Source organism: Anomalospiza imberbis, chromosome 11, assembly GCF_031753505.1.
Source record: "Anomalospiza imberbis isolate Cuckoo-Finch-1a 21T00152 chromosome 11, ASM3175350v1, whole genome shotgun sequence".
Lineage (NCBI taxonomy): Eukaryota > Metazoa > Chordata > Aves > Passeriformes > Viduidae > Anomalospiza > Anomalospiza imberbis.
Genome location: NC_089691.1, coordinates 20,015,266 through 20,039,773, shown reverse-complemented (window position 1 = coordinate 20,039,773; position 24,508 = coordinate 20,015,266). Strand labels below are relative to the sequence as shown.

Sequence of the window (24,508 nt, the reverse complement as noted above, 5' to 3'; positions counted from 1 at the left end):
TGATTCCACCCCATGGGGCTGCTCCCAGCCCCAGTGTCCAACCTGGCCCTGGGCACTACCAGGGATCCAGGGGCAGCCACAGCTGCTGTGGGCACCTGTGCCAGGGCTGCCCACCCTCCCAGGGAGGAATTCCTGATATCCCATCTAAACCTGCCTTTCCCCACCCTGGATTTGCACCTTTGCTTCCTGCTGTCATTGCTGGCTGTGGGTGACACATGTCTGGGCATCAGCAATAAATCACACCTGCAGAGCTTCTTGCACAAAAATGTATTTTGAGGAGAGTGGTACCTTGAATATTGTAAGAGCATTGGCCTTGAAAATGGTTCCATAGTGTTCCTGTGCTGTTTCAATCTGCCAAGGAGAAATGGCATTTTTATTTAAAAACATATTTTTCAATAGTCCTGCTGGTGTCATCATCATCATCTGCACAAATTTCAGCTGACAGTTTGAAATCAAATGGTACCTGAGAGACACTTATGTTTGTCCATATGAGGGGAAATAATAGATGTTCACAGCTGGATCTTCCAGTGATTTCTATCTGCCCGAGCATTATTTTCACCACCAGTACCAAACCAGTGCTGCAGAGACACTCTGCTGTGCACTTTGTCAAATTCAGTCTTTCCAAAGCACTTTTTTCTTTTGATAAACCTGTGTTCCAGGCTGAAATGAATATATCTCATTTATATATTTGTACACCATCTTCAGTTGCTTTATAGTGCATGTTTTTAAGCTGATACAGAGGTGGATAAACAACCTTAGAAGCTTTTAGCAGTTTCTAACCCCAAAATCTTACAGTGCTCTTTAACTCCACGTTCCATTGTGGGATATCTCTTGCAAGAATGGGGAGATGGAAAGAAAAAGGGAGAAGTAGATTAGGAAGAATCAAATTGCAAGAAAAAAATACAGGTTGAACCTTTTCACAAAGACAGTCCCAGGTATCTCAGTTCTGCCTTGGGGAAAAAAGGAGAAAACTGGAGACAATAACTGCATTTGGCTCTCCACCAAGTTTATTTTTATCCCTAAATTGTGGCGGTGGAATATTTCTCCTCCAGCTCTTTATAATCTTCTCTACTAAAATATTTGGGTTTTTCTTTGCAAACAGGATAATTGATCAGGAGGAGGCAGGGGGGAGGTGGCTGCAGTCCCAGCACACAGCTGATCCCAGCACTTGGAACAAGAGTGCTGAAAGGAATTTTTGTTTTTCACAAGGGTTTTATCAAGTACCTTCTCTTAAAAGAGTGCAAGAGTACCAAATGAAAGTGTCACTAAGTACTGCTGCCACGTATAAATATTGGTGCTTTACTTTGAAAATTGACTTCTGGTTATTTCCATTAGTTTCCCTTGGTTTATGTCCCTAATATTTAACATTCACAAGAAATCAGATTTATTTTAGTTCAGCAATAAACTAAACTATCGCCTATTTTGTCCTCAAAATTATTATAGGCAGAAAGCAATTTAAAATACTTCCAGCTATTGAAAAAGCACAACAGAGTTCTGGAAATGCTCTCAGCAATTAAATGCAAAGTTCTAGGGAGGTGATTAAAAGAACAATTTGTCACTTGAAATGGATGTGGCTAATGGGGATGTATTTACATATTGCTTCCTAAAGCACTTTCTTACTTTTTTCTGCCTGCTTCCAGAGTGGGAGCAGCAGTGCTCAGAGCCAGGACTCTTGGAATGACGCAGCCAGTCTGGAACAATTAGTGCAGAAATGTGATGAGGAGAAACCAATCCGTCTCCTGCACAGCTCCAGGGGAGCCAGAATGGGGATTTTTATTCAGGCCTGGCAGCCAAGTGCAGCAGAGCTGTTCTGTCAGGCTCTCATTAGCATCTGGGCTGCCCTGGGAGCACCCAGGGGTGTTCCAGCTGCCAGCTGAGGAGCACTTTGGGATGGAGAGGCATGGTCAGGCTCAGAGCTCTCCTGGCTGATGGTCCCTGGCCAGCAGGCAGGGCCACGTGCTGAGCCCTTCTCCAGGGAATCTTTGGGGCTGGACTGACCAGGAGGGGGTTAGTGTTAATAAAGAAATCAGCTGCCAGCCTGGAGCATCTGTTTTCCAAGGATGAGCTGAGAAATGTCGGTGCTTTTATTGCAGTGGTGAGCTTTGCTTGTGATGCAGCTTGGGATGATTTAGAAAAGCTCCAGGAATTATTTAGTGTAGGGAACAAGGGACCTTCGGTGGCTGTGTGACGTCCCTGTGGCCTCTTGGCCTCTTGGCCAGTTCCGTGGCTGTGCTCTGGGCTGGGGGACAGCAAAAAAAAAAAAAAACACCTACTATTCAGTATTTTTGAAGAATTACATCTGTTTTTACATCAAACTGAAGCTCACTCCAAAATCAAAATAACAAGTGCACTCCTACCCCGTTTCATTCAGAAATGAATATCGGGTTTTAGCCTGAAGTAGAAAGCTTGCAGCTTCAGCAGAAACATTTCAATATTCTCATTAAGTGAGTAGATTGGAATTGCAAGATACCGTGTGTGTTTGTGCCTCACTGCTCTCATTGTTCTGGGCTGTTCCATACACACAAGTTGCATGCCTGATTACCTGCACAGCAGGCTGAAAATTGATCTGGTACATTTTAGCTATAAAATAATTCACCTTTCATGCCAAAACAATTAATGTTATACATTAGTTTTAAATCAGAGTGTTGCCATTATACTCTGGAATAAAATTAATTTCTGGGGATACATTCTTCATTTTTTGTCCATAGGCTGGGCTTGCATTCCCATCACGCAGTTTACATTTGGTATGAACAAAAATTCAGCTGAAAAGAGTTCTTCTGCAGAGTTCAGATGAAATTTCAGTGCTTGGGAAAACATTGCACCTATTTTAAGCAGATCTCACTGTCTCACATCACTCCTGGAGGCCACAGTTCAAGCCCTGCTATAGAGGTTTTGTAATTGTCATTATTTTTATATAGAGAACATGAACAAAAAGTAAATATCAACCCCGTTTGTTCTCTGAAGTGTGACTGCAGCTAAAGACTTCTTCATTATCAGTGATAGAACTACTTGAATGCCAACAGCCCAGGATCCCCCTTGGAAATGCAGTCTGAGCCTTGGTTTGGTTTGTTGTTCCCAGCTGCACATACCAAGGATAGTTTTTAATTTCTGAGCATAGAATATGTGCAAGAATATACCCTAAACCCTTGAAATTATGTACAATTTATCTCAAATAATACTCTAAACTGGCTTTTCATTGCCAAAATGCTGCCGTATCTGACAGAGGCACCTCGTGACATTTTAAGCTCCAGTTTACACATATGTTATGGGAGCACATAAACACCTTGTCCTACGCCTCCAGAGCAGAAGATTTTTATTTGGAAAGCAACCTTTAACATTTGCCAGAAGAAATGAGGGAGATGTTACTTGGTTTATGGCACGGGGAAGGTAACACCCAGAGCAGCTGGTGGTGGGGGCTGGCCCAGGGCAGGTTGGGGTGCTCAAGGTGGTGAACTAAATGCAGCAAAATTGGCCCAAGTGAGAAAGGAAAAGTATTAAGGAGAAGCTTGAAGTAATTTATGTAAAATAAAACAAATTCTACCCCTGGGAGCACTCACATTCCATTGTCCCAGTCCCACAGCAGTGTAATCTGAGGATTTGCCTGCAGGGAGGTGAGCGAGGACAGTTTGCACCCCAGAGCATCCTCTGGGACCTTAATGCCCTTTTATCCCATGAATTAATTTCCTGCTTGTCGGTAATTTGTTTGCCCTTTCCCAGAGGTTCCTGTGCAGAGAGCCGGAGCTGCAGCAGTGATAAATGGACATTTTTGTGGGTGATTGTCCCACAAAACCCAGCCTGAATGCTCAGTGTGTGCTCTCCGAGCTCCTCCCTCCTGAGTGAGTGATGCTCATCCACAAACTGCTCCCTCTTCTGCCATTGCATCACACTTGGAGCTGAAATTGGGCCAAATGATGAACTAATTGGTTTCTGCCTCAATTAGGAAGTCTGTTATTATCCTCTCAAAATCAGTGTTACTTTCCCATGACTTTTAACCTAAGGTAGATCATTCAAAATAGCTGTTTGCTGCGGATTTCCATGTTTTTAACTGCATTTTCTGTCATTGCCAAATTCTGTCTTGATTAGTTTCTTGGAATCAGTTTTCCAGGAGCCACGTGCCATCCTGTGGGATAGGCAAAGAGCCATTTGGAGACAAAAAATTCCAGGATATTTCAGCTTCTCCTTGTGTCCCTGCCACAGAATGTTGTAAAATCAGAGTTGGAGAAGTGCATGAAATAATTGGGATTTGGGGTATCAGTGACTGACATGAAAGTTCTTTATGTTTTGATGGTTGGTTCTTTTTATTTGTTTGTGGTTTTTTTGGATTTTTGGGGTTCTTTTAAACGTTGAAGTATTGTTCAGTCAGCTCCATGCTCCCCAAAATCAAGAAATATTCATTTCTTACCAACTTTATTTCTGGAAACACCCACTTGGCTAATTCAAATCCAGTCAGATTGGAACATTTTAAATCTGGTTCAGAAGAACATTGTTCACATCACTTACTTGTGGCTATTTTAGAAGTCTCATTTAGGTGTGAATTATGGGGCTGGCAGGTAGATATTAAGCAGGTGTAAAAAAATGATGGGCCAGAAGACAAGTAGCAAGAGCTGGCATTATTTATGCAAAGAGTGGATGAAATTAACTTTGTGAATTGTCTTACTTCTTTTGATCATAGGTCTGTGTGCCTTTCCCCCCCCCCCTTAAATTTCTTCTTTTCCAGCTCCCTGAATTTAATTACAGTTTGGGATTTCCACCACTGCTGTTGTCACTTAAATTCTATTTACAAGAAGTAAAATCACCCTGCTTCTGTAAATGATCTCCCAGTGAAGTGTTTCAGTCTCACTTAGAAGAAATGTGTCATTTCTTTAAGTTCTATGTTTCTAAAATTCTTTATACATAATTTAAGGCCAAATTTTCAAAAAGACATGCGTAAGCTTAAGGCTTGATTTCAAACATAGTTAAAAACCAATTAATGTGTGGGTTTTACCCCATTATGTTCCTTTAGCAACAGTAATTGGGGTTTTTTTTAGGTTCATAAATAGCAGGAAATGACCCTGGTAAACCTCAAAGGCCATGGTGATTTAATTGTTGAATTTCATAAAGAATTCAGGTTTTAAAATGACAGGTAATTTTATAAGCATTTTTTTAATTGAGCACTTAGGTGCACAAAAGGCCTGGAACAGTGTGAACGTGCTGAGTGTGTTGGAAACTGCACAGTAAATAATAATCAAATAATGCAAAATAAAGAGAAGCCGCCAACCAAGACGTAGTAAACAAATAAAAATTGAGTAATAACTGTAATTTCCAATACCTTATCCATGTATGGTCGCCAAATAAGGAAAAAATGCATTGGAAAGCAAAGGCTTAGAACTCAGAGGAAGCCCAGGAGAGACATATTACTTCCATTTATAACAGAAAATCAACTGAAAACTTGTAATTGACAGAAAGGGAGTGAGTTTGTGTCCCTGGAGGTGCCCTAAGATCAGCAACAGGCAAATGGTGTAAACATAATAAATCACACCACAAGTTGTTTAATATGATTTTTTTTCTTTTTTTTTCTTTTTTTTTTTTTTTTTTTTTTTTTTTTTTTTTTTTTTTTTTTTGGAAAACAAGAGTGCAGTTTTGTAAAGGACAATAAATATAAAATGAGGTGGTGGGGCACGGGGAGATAGAATTGCCCCAGCCTTTTTTAAGGGAGTCAGTGAAAATAAGTGTTGAATGGGGAATTAGGTTGCCAGGAGTGTTTATTCATGGGTTGAAGGACCCAATTAAACTGGAATCCACTTTGCATGGCTGACATAATCCCAGTGACTGATTTCGGTGGGTTCACTCTTGACTTAACCCAATATCACAGCAATGAAATGAAGCTGCTTCTTTTCCTGCTGCATCTCCAGATCTCCACGCTGTTCTGGACATCTATTTTCTTTTTATTTCCTCCTTTTTTTTAAGCATGAAATAATATTTTGAGCAAGGAAACACAGGTGGTTCAATAAAAACCAGAAGCAGTAAAGCCTGGAGTCACCCCCTGCTGCCTTGTGGGTGTCCAAGTTTGGTGTGGAGCTGAAAATTGGGGTTTTTTGGTCCCTAACTTGGTGTGCAGCCCCTCCCTCAGGCCTGAGATCACTCTTTCCACCCAGCTCTTCTGCAGAAAGAGTTCTCCTCTATTTCCTGCCTTTCCCATTTAGAAAGGCCCCACATTCCTTGCTCCCTAAGACCCCTTCAAACTCCTCAGGTGTACTCTCTTTTTAATTTTTTTATTATTATTATTGTTATTATTATTTAATGCTTCCCACTGCACTAATTCCCCCATTGTTCATGACAAATCCTTGCTGCCTTCCTTTCCATAAATGAATTGCACCTCTGAGTTCTGGAGGAAGGAATTGTGGTGAAAGCCATTAGTGCTCCTGAGGAGATGCTGCAGGTCCACAGGGGTGATGACCTTGCAGGTCTTTTCCTCCTTATGTTTCTGGTTTTGACAATAAATATTTCTAATATTTATTTATTTATTTATTTATTTATTTATAATATTGCTAATATTTTTATTATTACTTTTATTTATTTCTAATATTTCTAAATATTACAAAAGTTTCAACTCCTGAGCCTGTTAATGGTTGGCACATGCCTCTGCTGCAAAATTAACATAATGGAAGAGGTTTAAATATTGATAGAAGAAAATTAAATGCAGTTTAATGATCCATTTCATTTGATGCCTTTTTTTGCATTAGGCAGCCTATAAATATCTTAATAATTTCATTTATTGAGTGTTTTTTTTCACCTGCACTGTCTTACCTTGTGTTAAATTGTCCTGTTGGCTTTGGCAGCCTGGTGAGGTGTTCAGGGTTCAGAATGTGTCACCTTTTCATTTCGTGGTGCCCCCAAATTGATGCAGCCTCAAATTAAACCTGTGCAGGAAGGGCTGGTCTCCATTTCGTGGGGGCAGTGCCAGTGCTGCAGACCCTGCAACACCAGAGAGGTCAATCAGGCTGTAATCACTGCTAATTAGCACTTCCAGAAGCTGTAATCTTTGTATAAGTGCCACGTGGGTGAAAAAAATTATTCCTTGCCTAGAACACCATTAAAAATTTATTTTCCTTTGATCCTGTAGGAAATGAGTGAGACAAACACGTGGCCTCGCACAGGAAGGGGCTTTTGCCAATTAAAATTGGCCACACAAGGCTCAGTGATGCTGGAGAAGCAAAACAAATTCAGTGGATTTTTTACCAAATCTCTTAGTTTCTCTTTTGAGGTGTGGGTTTGTTTTTTTTTTTTCCTTTCAAATAATCATAATGAATGGTAGCGAGGGCCTCTTCACCACATCACATGGAAATGTTTTTAATGGAGGTTTTACAGATTTTTGTGTGAAAAAAATAGTTTTGCTCTGTGATGAGCCCTGCTGGGAATTCAGGCTTCTCCTGACATTCTTATCACATGGATACTGCTGTCCTGTTTCTACCTGCTAATCATCTGGCTAAGGAGTTAAGTAGCTACTGAATGAATAATCTTTCCATTTTAGCGAAGTTTGCTCTCGTTTTTGCTGTCTGCTCCTATTTCTGTGCATATTAAATTAAAAAAAAAAAAAAGGAGAAAATAAGGAGATTTAAACAAACCTGCTAATATTCTGGATTCTTTTTGCCTTTTTTTTCTTCTTCTGGAGGAGATGGTGAAAAAAAATGGGGAGTTTTGCTAGTTTCAGGTACTTCTTAAAATGTATTTTTCTCTGTCACTGGCTCTGTTTGTTACACAGCAAAGCGCTGTAAATAATGCAATGCTGTCAAATACAGCAATAAAGCAGTCTTGGAAGGAAAAAAAGGTGGGGAAAACCCTATGAAACACCTTTGCCTGTGGTTTTTTTTTTTCCCCCACCCAGACTTGTCGTTCGCCTGGATCTTCAACGAGTACCCGTCGTTTGTGCAGGAGGACAGCCGGCGCTTCGTGTCCCAGGAGACAGGGCACCTGTACATAGCCAAGGTGGAGCCGTCAGACGTGGGCAACTACAGCTGCGTGGTGACCAGCACGGCCAGCAGCAGCCCCGTGCTGGGCTCCCCCACGCCCCTGGTGCTGCGCACGGACGGTACGGCTGCGCCGCGGTCAGGGAGCCGCCAGGAGCCGGGGGTCGTTCCCAGCTTCACTCCATTCCCAGAGTTCTTGGCTCTTACGGCGTCAATCCTCATGGGTCATCCTGCCCTTGCCGCTGTTTGGAATGAAGGGATGGGAATGTTGGGCTGAGGATGGTTTGTTGCTCAGAGAAACACCAGTCTCAGAGGCTGTGAGGTTTTAGAGGAGCAGGCATTCCCAGCTTCAGTCCATTCCCAGAGTTCTTGGCTCTTGCAGCGTCAGTCCTCATGGGTCATCCTGCCCTTGCCGCTGTTTGGAATGAAGGGATGGGAATGTTGGGCTGAGGATGGTTTGTTGCTCAGAGAAACACCAGTCTCAGAGGCCGTGAGGTTTTAGAGGAGCAGGAATTCCCAGCTTCACTCCATTCCCAGCTTCACTCCATTCCCAGAGTTCTTGGCTCTTAAGGCGTCAATCCTCGTGGGTCATCCTGCCCTTGCCGCTGTTTGGAATGAAGGGATGGGAATGTTGGGCTGAGGATGGTTTGTTGCTCAGAGAAACACCAGTCTCAAAGGCTGTGAGGTTTTAGAGGAGCAGGCATTCCCAGCTTCACGCAATTCCCAGAGTTCTTGGTTCTTGCAGCATCAATCCTCGTGTGTCATCCTGTGCCGGGTCAGTCCGTGTCACACAAACAGGATGGACCCTGACTGGCTGCAGTCTTAGGATTTATTATCTGTCTGTATCATACAAGCAAAAAGCAAGAGGCACAGGAAAATGACAGCATCCATGCAAACACAGATCAGAGACAAGAGGGCAGCCCATGCAAAGCCTTTTCCTACATATTCTTTGAACCAACAGCGTAAAAGAAAAGGTGTAAAATTATTATACTCTAACCAATAAGAAAAAGACCTACATAGGTTTAACAGTAACAAAAAGACTTCTGTGAACCTCAAACAATACACAATAATTCATTATTTAAGATTGAAAGTTTTTTTTTTCTGTGCTTAGCATAGCATATATCTAGGACTTTTCACATCTTGAGCTATCAATAAGTTCTTGTTCTTTCTTGTTCCTTATGATAAATACAAATGTATTCACTTGGTTCTTAACTTCCTAGCTTCCCATGAGAAGGTTTAGAAAATTCCCAGCCTTTTTTAGCTTTATGTCTGCTTTCTGAGGCCTTTTTGCACTTTGTAAAGTCTTTTACCTTTTTATATTCCTACAGTCCTGCCCTTGTCGCTGTGGGGATGAAGGGATGGGTTCACAGTTGGGCTGAGGATGGTTTGTTGCTCAGATAAACACCAGTCTCAGAGGCCATGAGGTTTTAGAGGAGCAGCATTCGGCCACAGCTCAGAGTAGTCACAAGTTCTTTGTCACAAGGCAATACAGAACTTTCTAACCCAATGGACAGTTGCCACAGGGTTTATTTTGGTTTTCTGACCTTTCACCTTTACTTACTTCTGCTGCACTGTGGATACTTTTATCCAGTGGGTTTCTAACTCATGTACACACATATGCTTCTACCATAACTTCTAAACTCTCAGTTTATTCCATACAACCCCACCCTTAGGTTATAAACCCTTCACCATCTTATCAGTACAGTTTCACACTTAAGGTATATTTTCACCTACAACTATAGAAACATAAGTTTATGATTTTTTTGCTTAATGTTTGTGCATTGTATTTTTGTATCAATCCAAGCTTCTCTCAAGGCTGCAGATAAATCCTTCAGTGTCTGTGGAAGTTTCTGTTTTTCCAATTCCCACAGTCAAACCTTCTTCTAAGATAAACTGTTGCATCCTAACTCTGTCTCTGATATCACTGTGCTTCCCTTTATAAGCAGAGTGTCAGAGAAATAATCTTGAATTGCAAAAGAGAGAAAGAAAACCCTTTGAAAATCACCTTCCAAAATTGACCTTCTCATTTGTCTCACACAGGTGTGATGGGGGAATACGAGCCCAAAATAGAAGTTCAGTTCCCTGAGACACTGGCAGCAGCCAAAGGCTCCACTGTGAAGCTGGAGTGCTTTGCACTAGGAAAGTAAGTGTTCATCTTCACTGAAAACTGAAGAACCTTTGGCTTCACCTGCACAAGAGCTGTGCGGTTCTGGTGTTTCCCCAGCACCTGATTCTGGTCATCACAGCTCCTGGCATGAAATGAGAGGGCAAAGCCTCTTGGAGTGTATTTTGATTTTGTTTAGAATTAAGATGTGTATGTTGGCAGCACAGGAATTTACATTTCATTTCAATTCAATTCAATTCAACTCCAGTGTGCTTTTTGCGTATGACCTTTGAGCTAAGTCTCTTTTCTTTGTGCAAGGAAATGGTGCTGAAGTCTGTGAGAATGTTGTCTGAATTTTCCCCTTAAATGTACTTGATGCTTTCATAATATTGTTCTTTCTTTATAGCCAAAATAAAGATTGAAATGCATTTCTCCTCTGAATGATGCTTCACTCACAGCTGATATCTTTGCTCTTTCACAGATGATCTGAGAATGCATTTGTGTTTCTGTAAATGTATTTATTTACCCGTGTGGGGTTTGTTTGCAGGCAGTTTGTCAGGTGCCCATATCAGATTGATAACTTGATCACACACTATTGCTTTGGCTCCCTGGCGAGGGGATGGAAAGTTTGCAAATCAGAGAATTAAAGGCTGCTGGAGGATGGCAATTCCAAAAGACTTGCCTGGATTCTTCCTCCATGGAAGAAGCCTCTGGTATCTCACCCATCCTCTGGGGAGGCCAGTGCTGATTTTCAAGAAATGTTGCAATTATTGGGCATTCACAGAGTTATTCCTGACAAATTTGGGCCCGCAAATGCAGCGTAGGAATCAGCAGGGAATGCAAATCAGGTGCCTGAGTGTCTGACCATCTGTCATGTACAGTGTGGTTACTGCTTTTAACACAGCCTGGAAGTCACTGCTGAATTTAGTTTGCTTTAAGTATCTCATTATGACAATCAAGGACTTTAAACAAAACTGTTTAAAATCTCATTACTCTCTCTTTAGCCCTGTGCCTCAGATTAACTGGAGAAGAACTGACGGGCTGCCATTTCCGAGTAAAATAAAGCTGAGGAAATCCAATGGCATGATTGAAATCCCTAATTTCCAGCAGGAGGACGCAGGGCTCTATGAATGCATTACTGAAAACTCCAGAGGCAAAAACATTGCAAGAGGACGTCTCACTTACTATGGTAGGAAACCTCTGCTCTGCCTCTCTCCCACCTTTCTTTACTCATGAAACACAAACTGCTCTGGGGTACTCTGGAATTTCCACTTTCTGCAGTTCCATCGGGCATTTGGGCTTAAAAATCCACGGCGATTTAAGGGCTACCAGAAAATGAGAATTTCTGCAGCAGTTTCTTGGTAAAGTCTCTAAGAAATGGCTTAAAAGCTCACAAGGATTGCTGAGAGAAAAGTGCAGTGTGCTTGTGCTTGGTTTTGTCTGTGATGGAAAGGCTTTTTTTTTTTTTTTTAAACATTTCTTCTTGGTCCATTGGTGAAACCTTCAATTTTCAGTCAATTGGATTTATTCGGGGGATCATTTAGGCCTCTCATTTATGGGAAGTACAAATTTTGTCTTGCTTTTTGAAAAGATTACTGATGGATATTCTCAATCCTGTGCTTTCAAAACAGCCAATTTTATTTTAAAATGAGTAAATAAATGGGAGGATATAATCCAGTATAGGAAATGAAATAATATGAAATTTTATAGCTGGTAAAAAAGCAGTCTCTTGTGCATTGGAGGCTATAGAGTGAAATGAGTATCAGCAAAGCACACTGGTGGTGGTGTAAAGCGAGAGTGATTTGCAACAAAGTGGTAATTGACAATTTTTGTTAAAGCCAGATCTCAGCAAATATAATTTTCTTTACTTCAATGGCAATTTAAACAGTGATTCTGACTCTGCCTTGGAATGTTTCCCTCATGGAGGAATATTTGAGCAAGGAGATGGGTTTTGAGTTGGATAAAGGCACAGAGCACAGCTCCTCTGCAGCTGGAGCAAGTTCTTTAGTGCCTCTGCATGGGGAGCTGCTGGCTGGTAGAACACACAGATTTTGGTCCATGAAGATTTTTGTTTAAGGCACAAGAGATTTTATAAGGAGGAAGGTAAATTTCTCTCCTTGCCAACTTCCAAATTAATCTTTACACTGAATGAAGTTGTTGGAATTGTTCAAGGTCAGATTGGACAGGGGACTTGAAGCAACGCAAGTTTTCCATGCACTGATTGTAATTATGACTTTTTGAGAAATCCTACAACTGACATAGGGCAGTAAATCCAAGCTGCTTCACCTGCCAGTGTCCTCTGCCATGCCAAACCTGGCACTGTGCATTTGGTTTTATTAAGTGACCTTATTTTCTGCTTGAAAGTTCCAGAGTTGGGGTTTGTACATCATTTTGGCTCAACATTCCTATGGCAGTGTTAAATCGGGGCAGTTGTGATATACATCACTGTAAATGAGATATAAATTAGAGTAGATAAAAAATAGAGAAATTAGATATAAAATAAAGTGGATTTGTTCATCAGGCCTTGTAATTCCAGGGTTCCTGCCCTGCTGCCCAAATTCTTCTTTGCTCCTTAAAAGGCCACAGAGCTGAAATTAAAGGATGCTGCTAATGAACAAAAGCAGCCTAGCAGCAGTTGTGTAACAATGGAATCAGTGTGAACATTTTCATTGCAAATCTAGAGAGGGATTTGGACCCTCAGATGGAGTTCGTGTTCCAATAGGAATGGCTGCCCATGGTAGGAGTCATCCCTGATATGGATGTTTATCTTAAGAAGAATAATGGGAGCTGTAATGGCAGTAATGGCACTCCAACTGTTTCATTTCATTTGTTCTGCTTCAAGGAACCCATTCTGCAGAATTAAATAGATTTAAGTAATCTTTCTTATTTTGGTGCTTGCTTTGTTGTTGCAGTGAGAATTCCAACAAGTTTGTATTCAGGATAAGAGCATTTATAACTCCTGTTGATAATTTGAAGTTTTATAACTGAAGATAATATCTTCTGATGGATTGCCACCTCATCTGGTGCCAAAGCCCAGAAATCTGTCTGGTGAAGAAATCTAACCACATCCCACTCAGCCTTCCAGTAAAAGATCAATATTTAAGGAAGTTGTTCTAAAAGCAGATGAGGATTTGGGGGAAAATAATGCAGTAAACTGAAGGCATAGAGTAAAAACTCGCCCATCTGCCAGAAAGTACCAATTCTGTCAAAAATCCACAAATCTGCTGTTTTTAAGGAGTGGTGGCTGCTGTTAGAACACTTTACTGGTGGAAGTTTAAGGCATGTCTGCTTATCAAACATAGAAAAATAGAAACATTATAAAAGTACAAATGTTTTTTATTTCAAGAGTGACACCATTCATTTTCCTTTAGGCAAAACAAAGCATATATCTGCCTGACCCAAAAAAAAAAAAAAACAGTACACAAAGGATTGGGGTTTATGTTTTGCAAGTTGTCATGGTGAAATAATATGAGAAATAAATCTTTTGGCAGAAAAAATATTGATAAAAATCGTTCATGTGGCTGAAAACTAGGTTTTTCTTTCTTTGCAAACTTTAAGGATTCTTTGTAAATGTAACATAAAGCTGGTCCTAAACCAAAGCTTGAAACATTCATTGCTCTGCTACAAAGTGAAACACTCCTATTCTGATTTGTTTTATGAGCTGAGACTGCAAAGTTTAAAATCTGAAAATCAGGTTTCCCAGTTCATAAATAGTTTGGTTAAAAGCCTTACTTTTTCATCCAACAGTGAATTACAGCCTTGAAGCCACAAAGCCCTTGAACACAGGTTCAACTTTACTCCTGGCCATTGTCAGTTTCCCAAGAATTCCTATAAATCTGTCACATCTGTAACTCCTGAAAGGAATGAAATTAGTCTGTTTTATTGTCATTATGATGTGTTTTAAATATAGCTCTCAGCCCATAGTTGGTGTTGATAATTAAAATAGATATTCTAAACCAGATATTCTGGGTTCATTATAATACTCACAGACTATTAATCTTCCTTTTTTCTTCTGAAGGATTTTATCAGGAAAAGCCTGACATCAAATGTTCAGTTTTTTATCCTTTTTAGAGTTCCAACATTTGTTAAATGCCAGTTTTCTACTCAGGGGAGTTGAGATTGTGCTAAAAATAGGACAAGATTATCCAACTTTGATTGAATGTAGAACCTGAAGATTTAAATAATTTGCTTTCCCTTTATTAGCGTGTTCGTTTGTCATCGCTTTTAGCTTCCCATAAAGAGATAACAGAAAAAAAAAAGAATCCACAGAGATGTTTGATGGCAGAGAAAAATGAGAGGAGATGAAACAATTGCATTTTTGTGGTTTAGGATGCAATTAGACATGAAGCACGGTAAAGATATGTCAAGCAATTAATTTAAAGTATAATTGTAGAAAATATATTCTTAATTAGCCCATGCTGATATACCAGAAGTCCTGCTTGGCAGTACAAGGTAAAATGTTTGACAGGGAGAAAGAAATTCTGCTGCTGTTCTCCTTTTGCTCTGCAGTGCTGGACTGTGATAATGAAGACAAAATCCCCCAGGAATAAGTAGAATCTGACTCATTTTTATTTAGTGTGTTAAAAAATACTGGTGTATTTGGGGAGATTTTTTTTTTAAATAATCTATCAGCAAAATTAAACTGAAACTGTTATTTGTGTATGTGGGAGAGGATCTCTTTTTAAAGGTTTTATCTGATAGCCTGGCTCCGTCTTGTGCTTGGCATGTTTTCAAAACATCAGCAGCAAAGTTACAAATGACTAAATAATACCAATGAGTTGCTGAGTTTGATCACCTAGAGTTTAATTGTTAATGCTGTTTAATAACATAATTGTCTTGCTGCCCAGACAAATAGTTTGTCTTCTTTTACATACTAAAGCTTTTCTCATTGATTTGGAATTACCTGTTGCTTGGGGGCATTCTTATTTTTGAATGGGAGCCAAAAAAATGGACATTTTCAGAGATGTGTCAGCTGCTTCTCCAGGCCCAGCTGTCTCAGCAGAACAAAAGTGATTTATGCTTCGAGTCCCTTGGAGTTCTGAGGTGAAATAAGGGTTCATCCCTGCTGCAGGCATCACTGGGAGTGTCAGAGCCTGACTTGGAGACGGGAAAACTGCAGGTTACACTTTTGGGGTGGGATTTTCCCCCGTTCGCTTCACAGCTTCCCCTCTTGAGCTCTGGGAAGTTTTCTGCTCTGATTTTCTTGCCCAACTGCTGAGCTCCCCAGAGGTGTTTCAGGAGATTTCCAGCCCGGCTTTCCTAGGGGAAATGTCAGAGTAAAAGTGTAAGAAGGGAACATCTTGTGTGAATCCCTGTTCTGGAGGAGCTCCCCAGGGGCTTTGGCTCCCAGCAGAGCACAGAACTCCCTGCAGGAGTCATGGCCCTGAACTTCTGCCTTCCCTTCACTCCATTCCCCTGGTCTGTAGGATTAAAACCAGAATTGTGTTGGATTCCCTCACGCTGAAGGAGATAATACACAGAAATACATGTTTTGATGCACTGTGCGTGGTTAGCCCACAAATAATTCCCAAATCCCAGCGCAGCCTCTGGAAAGTGTCGCTTCTCCAGCCAAAAGCATCCCTGCAGTTGGTCTTCCTTCACATCAACCCCCAGGACGTCACAAAGGATTTTGTAAAATCTGAAGAAATGGTTCCTCCTTCCCTTTTGGCCCACAGGGAAGGCCTGGAGTGTAATGAAGCAACAGTTGTTCCTGCAGGCTTAACTGGCTGGAAGAGCAGGGTCATCATAACCACCAAAAAAAGATGAGAGAGGCCTCTCGCTGGGATACTTTTATGAAGTTGCACACTTGTTCTCTCCTTGCCTCTGGGACCATGAGCACTGCAAGGAATATTTTAGGCTGAAACAACTGAAGCAAAATGCAGGCTGCTGCTTTTCCAAGTGACTGGCCATGGAGCTGACGGCTAACCTGCTTTAGGAAATCACTTACCTACAAGCATTTCGTCCTGGGGGAGCTCCAGATGAATCTTTCATGGAGACTGCACAGCAAGTTCCCAAGAATTCTTAATATTATCCCAAAATACGGATTCCTGTCACAGCCTCAAACCCTGCACTGTGAACTCCTTTAAAATTAACTTCCAACCTCTCGGCTTACAGGACAATGTCTATTTTTTTTTTTTTTCAGTCTCAGCAAGGATGTGCTGCCTGCTTGCCTGTTCCTTGCTTTAGGAAGAAGTGACTCAGGAAGATCCAGGTTTCACAATAACTCTGCAGTAGTTCCAGGAGAAAATGAGGCTTTGTTAGCAAGTCTTCCTTCAGGAGCACGGGTGTGGCAGTGGTGGTGGAATCAGATCTTTTGGGCCGTAAAAGTTGCCTGGCAGTGACTGAACCTTGAGAGGAATAAAGCTGTTTATTCAGAGTCCTTCAGGTGTCCTCAGGCAGAGCGGAACAAAAGGAGGCACTGCTGGGCTTGGCAAGTCCTGCTCCTGTTTTGGGAGGGTGTCAAAGCATCAGAGCAGTATCAGAGCTGCTGATAGCTGACTTTCTTTCTCTGCACATGAAACACCTTTATCCTGGCCAGGAGTCAGAGTGTTCCCAGCTGGAATTGCCCCTGTTGAGCTGCCTGTTCAATTTTGAGCTGGTTGGTCAAATTGTTCTCTTTCAAAGACACTGAAAATGGTGCTTTTCTTCCTGCTCAACTCCTCCATCAGGAATTGCAAGAGAAAAAGAGCCTTCCTCCAGGAAATCACTGAAGTCTCCACCAGCACTTTCTTGGGGATGGACCAGCAGCAGGAATTTCTCACTCTGTGCCTTGGGAAGCTGTTCTGTGCATTTCTGCTTTATTGTGTTGTGTGGGAACTTGGGAAACCCTCCTATGGCAACTGCCTGACACGGTCCTGAAACAAGATTAGATAGACAATGATTTTTTTATTGGTAGAACTGAATCCAGGATCTTTCGGCTTGAAAATAGATTATATTTAACCTACTTTCAAGTGGAGATGGGCAGCAGAGGTTAAATATTCCACATGTATGGATCCATCAGTAATTCAGACACTGCTGAATGTTGCATAAATATTTAGTTGTGCAAAGTGCTCATTGCATGGAGCCCTGAGGTTTCACTCCCTTGGCACATGTGGGACAAGTTCTCCCAGTGACACTGTGGGATGAAACAAGGGTTGTCTTGAACTCTTGTTGTAACATGGACTTGGGAGATTTAACCCCAGTTAATACCAGTGAAATTGTACATCCATGTGACACAAAGATCATCCTGTCTTTTGCAGCTGACCTTGATAAAGAGGGTGCAGAAAAGAAATTATCCCCAAGTCACTGAAAGGTGTGAAAAAAAAAGCAATATTCAGAGGGTGTCAGCAAGTACTGGTTGAATTCCAATATTTATTAGTAGTTAAAACCTCAGTGAATACATTTTAGGAAGTTCTTCTGTAAGAAGGTAACCCCAATTATGGATACATAAATCATAAATAGATTAATAATCATTATCATAAAAGCCTGGTGCTGTACATGGTCGTGTTGAGGTCTTTTCACTGCATTGCAGAGCCTGGGATTGAAAGGAAATTTCCATGCTAAGAAACAAGGAATCTTTTAAAATGGAATTAGTGCCAGCCCTGGTCCAGACCTGGCTTGGCTGGTGCTGTGGCAGTGGAAAGGTTCAGCTCTCAGCTGTGCCCACAGGCAAATCATTAATTCCCTGAGCTCCATGGAAGTTCAATGGGAATTAATCTGACCTTCTGTCCTTCCTAAACTCGGGTATTAAACAATGTTTTCCTACATCACCAGGGACTTGTCTTATCCCTGTTGTTTCCATATGAGGGTGGTAGGAGATTTTCCTGAATTATTGACTTAAGATAACCAAACTGACTCTGGAAAATTCTTTGCCCATAGCTAAGAGTTTGCAGCCAAGTCTCATCCTGCTCTTTCATCTCAACAGGCAATGTCCAGAATTTATCTTTTCTTGGAGAAACAGCATAGGCTGAGATTATAAACTTTCTAGTAAATTAAATAAATTAAAAGAAAATTCACAAATTACCTATAAGACAGTGTTGAACTGATGTGTGAAACAGCACTAACGGAATAAAAATAAGGTACTGTTCATGCATTGATGTTTATTTGCCAAGTGAGCTTTCTCCTTGCTGTGAAAGCTGTAATGGATGTGTCAAATAACTTTACAGTTTTAACTGTATTTTGGGTAATTCTGAAGGATGTCTGGTATTATTGCTTCAAATTTTGGCTTGAAAAAATAGTGATTTTTATGGAGTTGATTCTACTGGTTTGCATTACCCAAATTCTGTGCCAAGACTTCTACTTTCAAAAACAATCTCGTATATCCATGTTTTCATCCAGTTAAGTGCTGCCTTGCATTAGAAGGCAATTTAAATGGTATTTAGCACTAAGGCTGACATACCATTATTTTTTTTTAGGACTTAAAGGATTCTCTTCAGCATTAATTTGATGATTTAGCCACATCACTTATTTAATTTCAGTCTTGCCATTAATGTCTTTCTCTTACATTTGCCTCGATTGCAAAATGATGTTGTTTAATCATTAGTGATTTTAATATTGGTTTCACAAGTCCAGCTTTAGTGATCTGTACTCAGTTTTCTTCTGGTTTAGTGCTCATAATAAAAATGTGCAAGAGGAATAATAAGTGATTTGTTTCATCGGGGGGCTTGAAGCAGGGCCAGTGGGAAGCTCTGTTGGTAGAGATGAGTCTGTGCAGGAAATGGATGAGTTCTGTGCCCATTAACCCTTGGATTCTGATCTGGAGCAATAGCTTGTCAGGGTCTTTGTTGTGTGTTCTACCTGCAGCAAAGCCTCACTGGATCCAGACCATAAAGGATGTGGAGGTTGCTGTGGAGGACACCTTGTCCTGGGACTGCAGAGCAAGTGGGAAGCCCAAACCATCCTACAGGTGGCTGAAGAATGGAGAGCAGCTGGCAATAGAGGTAACAATCTGTTTGGAAGAAGTGGTGCTGTGTAAAGTTAACAATATCCATGCAAATAGGAGAATCCAGAGTTCCTGGTATTAGTCAGGAGAAGTCTTTGATACGGGGTTTGTGTTTTTTGAGAGCATCCTGATGAAGCCTCAATAGCTGCAAAGACAAATTTTGTTGTACAGAAATATTCCAGGTAAAAGCAGATTCAAAACCAATAGAACCACAGAAAGAAAGATATAAGGAATGACTGGAGAAGGAAGTTTAATAATGTTATAAATAAAGAACTGTAAATAAGGGATGGAGAGCTTGAATTATTTTACCATATTTGCAGCTGACATTTCATTAAAGGTGGTAAGAAAATATTTTTTCAACTTCTTGAAAAAACTCCTGAAGATTCATGAGTTTACCATTATTTGTTGCAAAGAATGGAATACAAACAGCAACATAACCTAGATATTTGTTTTAATGCTGTTGTCATAGTAATTAATTGAAAGTAATGCATTTGGTAACAGGGAAGAGAGGTTGAACTTAGAAGGGGAAAGGTCAGAAAAGCAGAACTGGATCTGATACCCATTATTTATTGATTTTAAATCTCACTGCTTCGTTGGAAAACAGCTGCTTTCAGGTTATCAGGAATATGAACTCCAGGCACTTCTGCCCTTGGCCAGTGCCTTGTGCTCAGCACTGACTTTTGGGGGAGAAAGGACCTGCTCAGCTGAATTCACTGGATGGTTCTGAAAAATCACCAGAGCACTGGAAAGCATTTCTTACACCCGTGCTGGCTAATAGGAGTGGTGGTGTTTTGTGGACAGGTTAAATGAGGGAGCACAAATCTCTGGGTGATTTGAGAGCATTGCTGCTGTGTCATACAGAGTCACTGAGGCAGTGGGCTTTTTTTACCTCAGGAAGTACAAAAATACCTTGGAATCATTCAGTCTCCCCCTTTCTCCAGTTTGGAGTGTTGCTGTCCAGCCTTTTGGTTGTGACTTCTCTGGAAGCAGTGAGGGAGCTCTTGGAGAGGCAGCACTGGCAGGCACCAGAGGAGTTCTCTGTGTGCAGTGACCAGGTGTCCTCTGCTCCTTGACTGCAGTAATCCCTGTGCTGGCTCTCCTTCACAAACACCTCTGGGGTTGTTCCACTCGGCTCTCCCCTTCTCCATGAACAAATCTTCCCTAAGAGCAGCAGTTTGGGATGCTACGGAGGAGATCAAGACATGGACGCTCAGCTTTTTCCCCTTTGGGATTGCTGTCTGTCTGTCTGGATGAGCCCCTCGCACTCAGCTGGGACAGGACCGGTCAGGGAAGGAGCTGAGCTGTCCTGGAGTCACCCTGTGCTTGGGCCAGATCCCAAAAACAGCCCTTGGAAAATACTTCTGGGCAGGCCCTTTGGGGTTTTGTGCATTTCTGTGTCTCTGGTTTCCCCCAAAGGCTGTTCCCCAAAGCTGCTGCTCCTTCGGTTTCGTCTTTCTCACTGGTTCTTTTGCCACCAGTTCTGCCACTCAGATTAGCCACTTCCTGCTGGAATTGAGCTTTCCAAGGATGAGCAAGGTGAGGAGTCCCAGATCCTTGAGTAGCTGTGCTGGCTCCAAGGCACTTCAGTTTGTGTCTTTGGTGTAATGGCTGCTGGAATTTTTTCTGCAGTGTTAGAGAGAGCTCATTAGCAAGTGGCACATGTGAAATCTCTTAAACAGTGTGAAATGCCAGGGCCATCTGCACTGTTTGGATACTCTGGTCTGTCTGAGGGGGCTGGTAGGATTCTGTCAGTATTTCTGGAGAAATAAAAGGGCATTTGAGATTGCCAGACCTTGGTGCAACTGGGCAAGTTTGAAGAATTACTTCATACACTGCGTCAATCTCCATATCTGATCACCACTGTTGTACCTTGCTGCAGTCCTGTCACTTCTTTTGGAACTGTTCTCGTGATTGTGCTTTTGCATTTACCCTATTCGTTGTATTTATGCTGTCCTATTTCTATTCCTTACTTATTTTAAATTTTTCACAGGAAATATATCATCAGTAAAGATATTTTTCTTAATATTCAGGGAAGGATCCAAATTGAAAATGGTGCACTTACAATATCAAATCTAAATCTGACAGATTCTGGCAGATACCAGTGCATAGCTGAAAATAAACATGGTGTCATCTCTTCGAGTGCAGAGCTCAGGGTTGTAGGTAAGATGTTCCTTTTTTCACTTAAACACAAACCTCATTATCCCTCTCCACACCCCCCCAGATTGCACCTCAGATTTAACTCACTCAGCTGCTGTCACTGAAATAAAACATTTTTGTCACCCTGATGTCTTTATCTGCAGAGCTGAGGAGTTGAGTCATCAGCTGCCAGAGGATTTTCAGGCTAATCATTCATTTAAAAGAGAGCAGGATAAATTATTCACGAGGGGAAGAGCAGGGATGGGGGTTTGGGATTAAAACCTCTGGTGTGCTGTGCTCATGCTGGCTTCATGAGCTGCTCTCACCTCTGTGGGAGGCTCAGGGGTGAAAAACCTCAGTGTGCAGCCCTCCAGGAGCCAGGGACAGGGAGTGACATTCACCCACCCAGCCTGTGCTTGGGGCTGGAGTAGTCACAGCTGTTTGTTGGGGGGAACATGCCTTGGGACTGACACACCTGTGCCATTTCTCCCTCCAGCACAGTCCAGACTAAGCTGTGGCTGTGTTTTGGGAAACAGGTTATTTTCTTTGTGCTGTGGATGAGCTCACAAGGCTCCTTCAGCCTTGCTCTCCTCAAACACTGAATTTCTTTTCCAAGTTCAGTGTTACTGCAGGGAGAGACCACGAGCCTCCTCAAAACTTGGTTCATGGAAACCTCGCCCAGAATGAGCTGTCCTGTCACTGGCATGTGGAACTGGGAACCTTCCAGTGAGTTCAGCAAGACTCCTGGTGTGATACTGATTAGCCTGATCAGCTAAATCTGCTCCCTTCAGCAGAGCATCCTCTTGGGCAGGTGCTGGACATGAAACTGGGTTCGTTGAGCATTGGTGGCTTTGATCTGTGCTTGCCTTGTTGGGTGCTCACCTGCACAGCTGAGACCTTTGGTGGCAGGATGAGGTACAAAAAAGGAGGAGAAAATGCCGAATTGCCCAGTAGAAGATCTGTCAGAGCTAACTAATGGTGTTAATTATCTTCGGGAATCTGAGAAGTGCTCGTGTAAGTGCTAACTAGTAGTATCAGTAATATCATTAAAAGTGCTTTATTTCACTGCTACTTCCCCTTCTGTTTTAGCTTCTGCTCCAGATTTTTCCAAGAATCCAATGAAGAAACTGATCCAGGTTCAGATAGGCAGCACAGTTGATTTTGAGTGCAAACCCAAAGCTTTCCCTAAGGCCAAATGTTCCTGGAAGAAGGGAGGTGAGCAGCTACAGGAAAATGAAAGGTACCACGTTACATTGGTTTATTTGTTTTAATCTTACAAGAAGCTTTTGTGTGTCCTTTTGTGCAGTAGTGTCAGCTGTAGATCCAAACACTTGTAAAGTCTCTCTGAAGTCTGGCTGGCCTGGGGTTTTTTGCTTGGTTTTTTTGTTTTGTTTTTTGTTGTGATGGTATGAGAGCACTGAGAGTGCAAGTGTGCTGCTTTCTCTGAGGTCAAGGGTCACATTTTGTTTTCAGTTTAATGTAGAGTTGAGCCTGATTTAGAGCGAACAGGAACTGCTAGAAAACTGGGAATGCAAAGCCTGTACAAAAGTACTGAAAGGCTTCAACAAAATGCTCTGGAAATGTTGGCAAAGGAGCATTTGAAGTGTGTTACAGACATGGGGATGATATAGCTGAGAAGAGAAAGAAAAGTTAATTTGGAGGTCAAGAGTAGCAGACGAAAACATGAAAAGAAAAGGAAAATGCACTTCCAGGTCCTTTCCTAGCAGCCGTGATCCTACCAGGGATAACAGATGCCATCACTGTTTATGTTCATTTGTGAGGGTTAGGGTGATAGTGGATGTGTTTTGGGGTTGTAATTGTCAGGGGAGAGTTTGGGATTCACCCATGCCCCTAGCTATTGATTTCCGACAGCATACAAACGTTTTTTTCCAGCAATACCCATTAAAGCATTATTGAATTAGTCATAAACTGAAAGTGCACACGTGTGCTGGTTAAATTGCGTAAAAAGATAATGCAGGGCTCTCCCACACTGGGCACTGCTGACTTCCCAGCCTTTGTTCTACATTTCAGTATTTACACAGACTGGGAGCTCCAGGGAGCGAGCTGGGGCGGCGCAGAAGCTCCTTGGAGGAAGGGTGTGATTGAGATGGTTACAGGTGTGATTTGGCATGGGTACAGTCAGTGTGGCACTTTGGGCATGCCAGCTGCTGCACTTCAGTGCTCAGGACAGGCTGTGCATGCTCAGGGGAGCCAGAAGTGTTTTTTGGGAGCTCGCTCTGGGCCCAGGTCGGCCTTTCTGCCCGAGTTAGACACAGGCAGCAGTCCCAGCAGCAGCTCTGGAAGGTCCCAGTGTGTGCTGGGAGCAGTGGGGACAGGGACTGTGCGTGTTCCTCTGGTGTCACTCTGTGCTTGGCAGGATAATTCATGGACAGAGAGGGTCCAGAAGGCCAGACATGACACTGAGGAAAGCAAACGTGAGGGTTTGAAGGAGGATTGCCATGGCACTGTGGTGTGATTTAAGGAATGTGTCCCTGCTCCTCTAGGAGTGGGTTTTGATTTGTACAAAGCGTAGCCTGGCATCAGGAACCTGCTTCTAAATTAGACAAAATTCTTCTGTCCTGCTCCTGTAGAACACCGTGTTGTGTTTTTCTTCTGCAGTTTTTAAACACAGAAGTTGCTCCCAGATAGATAAAACCTGGGGAGACTTCAGTGGAGACCTTTATTTGTGCCATCATAAGGCTGGAGCTGTCTCCTTGTACCCAGAAGCTTTGGGCACTGCCATCTTTGCCCTGGCTCTTTGTTCACAGGGGCCTCAAGAGTTCTCATGTGTTCTGGTGTTAAGTGTTGTCAAATGTGACAATTTGGCACAAGTTGGGGCATCTGTTGCTGCAGAGTTGGACATGGTGCCACAGCCTCACTGGCTGCCTGCCTGCCAGCAGGCCAGCAAAATCCCTTTCAAAATAGCACTATTGGGTTATTGAATACTGCTAGCCTTTAATTAAACAATATTAATGTATTAAATTAAACAATGACCTCTAAAATTCATGTGAAACTTGTTGCCATTTGATGGATCTCAATCAGTTTTATTTTTATGACTGCTTTTGTAAAGCGTGTGCCAAAGAATGCACAGCAGCTGATTTTGTCGATTTAGGAAAATTCCCAGCTTTTGTCCCAGTTCCCTTTCCATAAAAAGAAGAATGGTGTCTGTTTCATTTGGGGTGATAGTACCAGGCTGAAGAAATCAACACTCAGTTTCCAAAAATGAATTGAATATGATGCTGCCTGCTTTAGGTTTATGAACATAAATTACAGCTGTTGCTTCTGCCAAGTGCAGGTAATTCCAAAATATGACCCAGAGCGTGCATTTTTGACAACATACTGTAAATGGCTTCCAGAGGAAGCACAATAACAAGGCAGTAATCCTGAATTAATCTAAATGAA

General features: G+C 41.9%; 1 protein-coding gene across 1 annotated transcript in view; it reads left to right on the top strand.

Annotated features, from left to right (window-relative positions):
• Window positions 1-24,508, top strand: part of CNTN3 (contactin 3) — a 97,457-nt gene that overhangs the window by 51,791 nt on the left and 21,158 nt on the right. Inside the window, exons 4-9 of the mRNA XM_068202314.1 lie at window positions 7,865-8,068; window positions 9,987-10,089; window positions 11,055-11,239; window positions 18,832-18,968; window positions 21,001-21,130; window positions 22,196-22,346. Of these exons, the coding sequence (XP_068058415.1) occupies window positions 7,865-8,068; window positions 9,987-10,089; window positions 11,055-11,239; window positions 18,832-18,968; window positions 21,001-21,130; window positions 22,196-22,346 (910 nt within the window). The remainder of the gene's footprint in view (window positions 1-7,864; window positions 8,069-9,986; window positions 10,090-11,054; window positions 11,240-18,831; window positions 18,969-21,000; window positions 21,131-22,195; window positions 22,347-24,508) is intronic.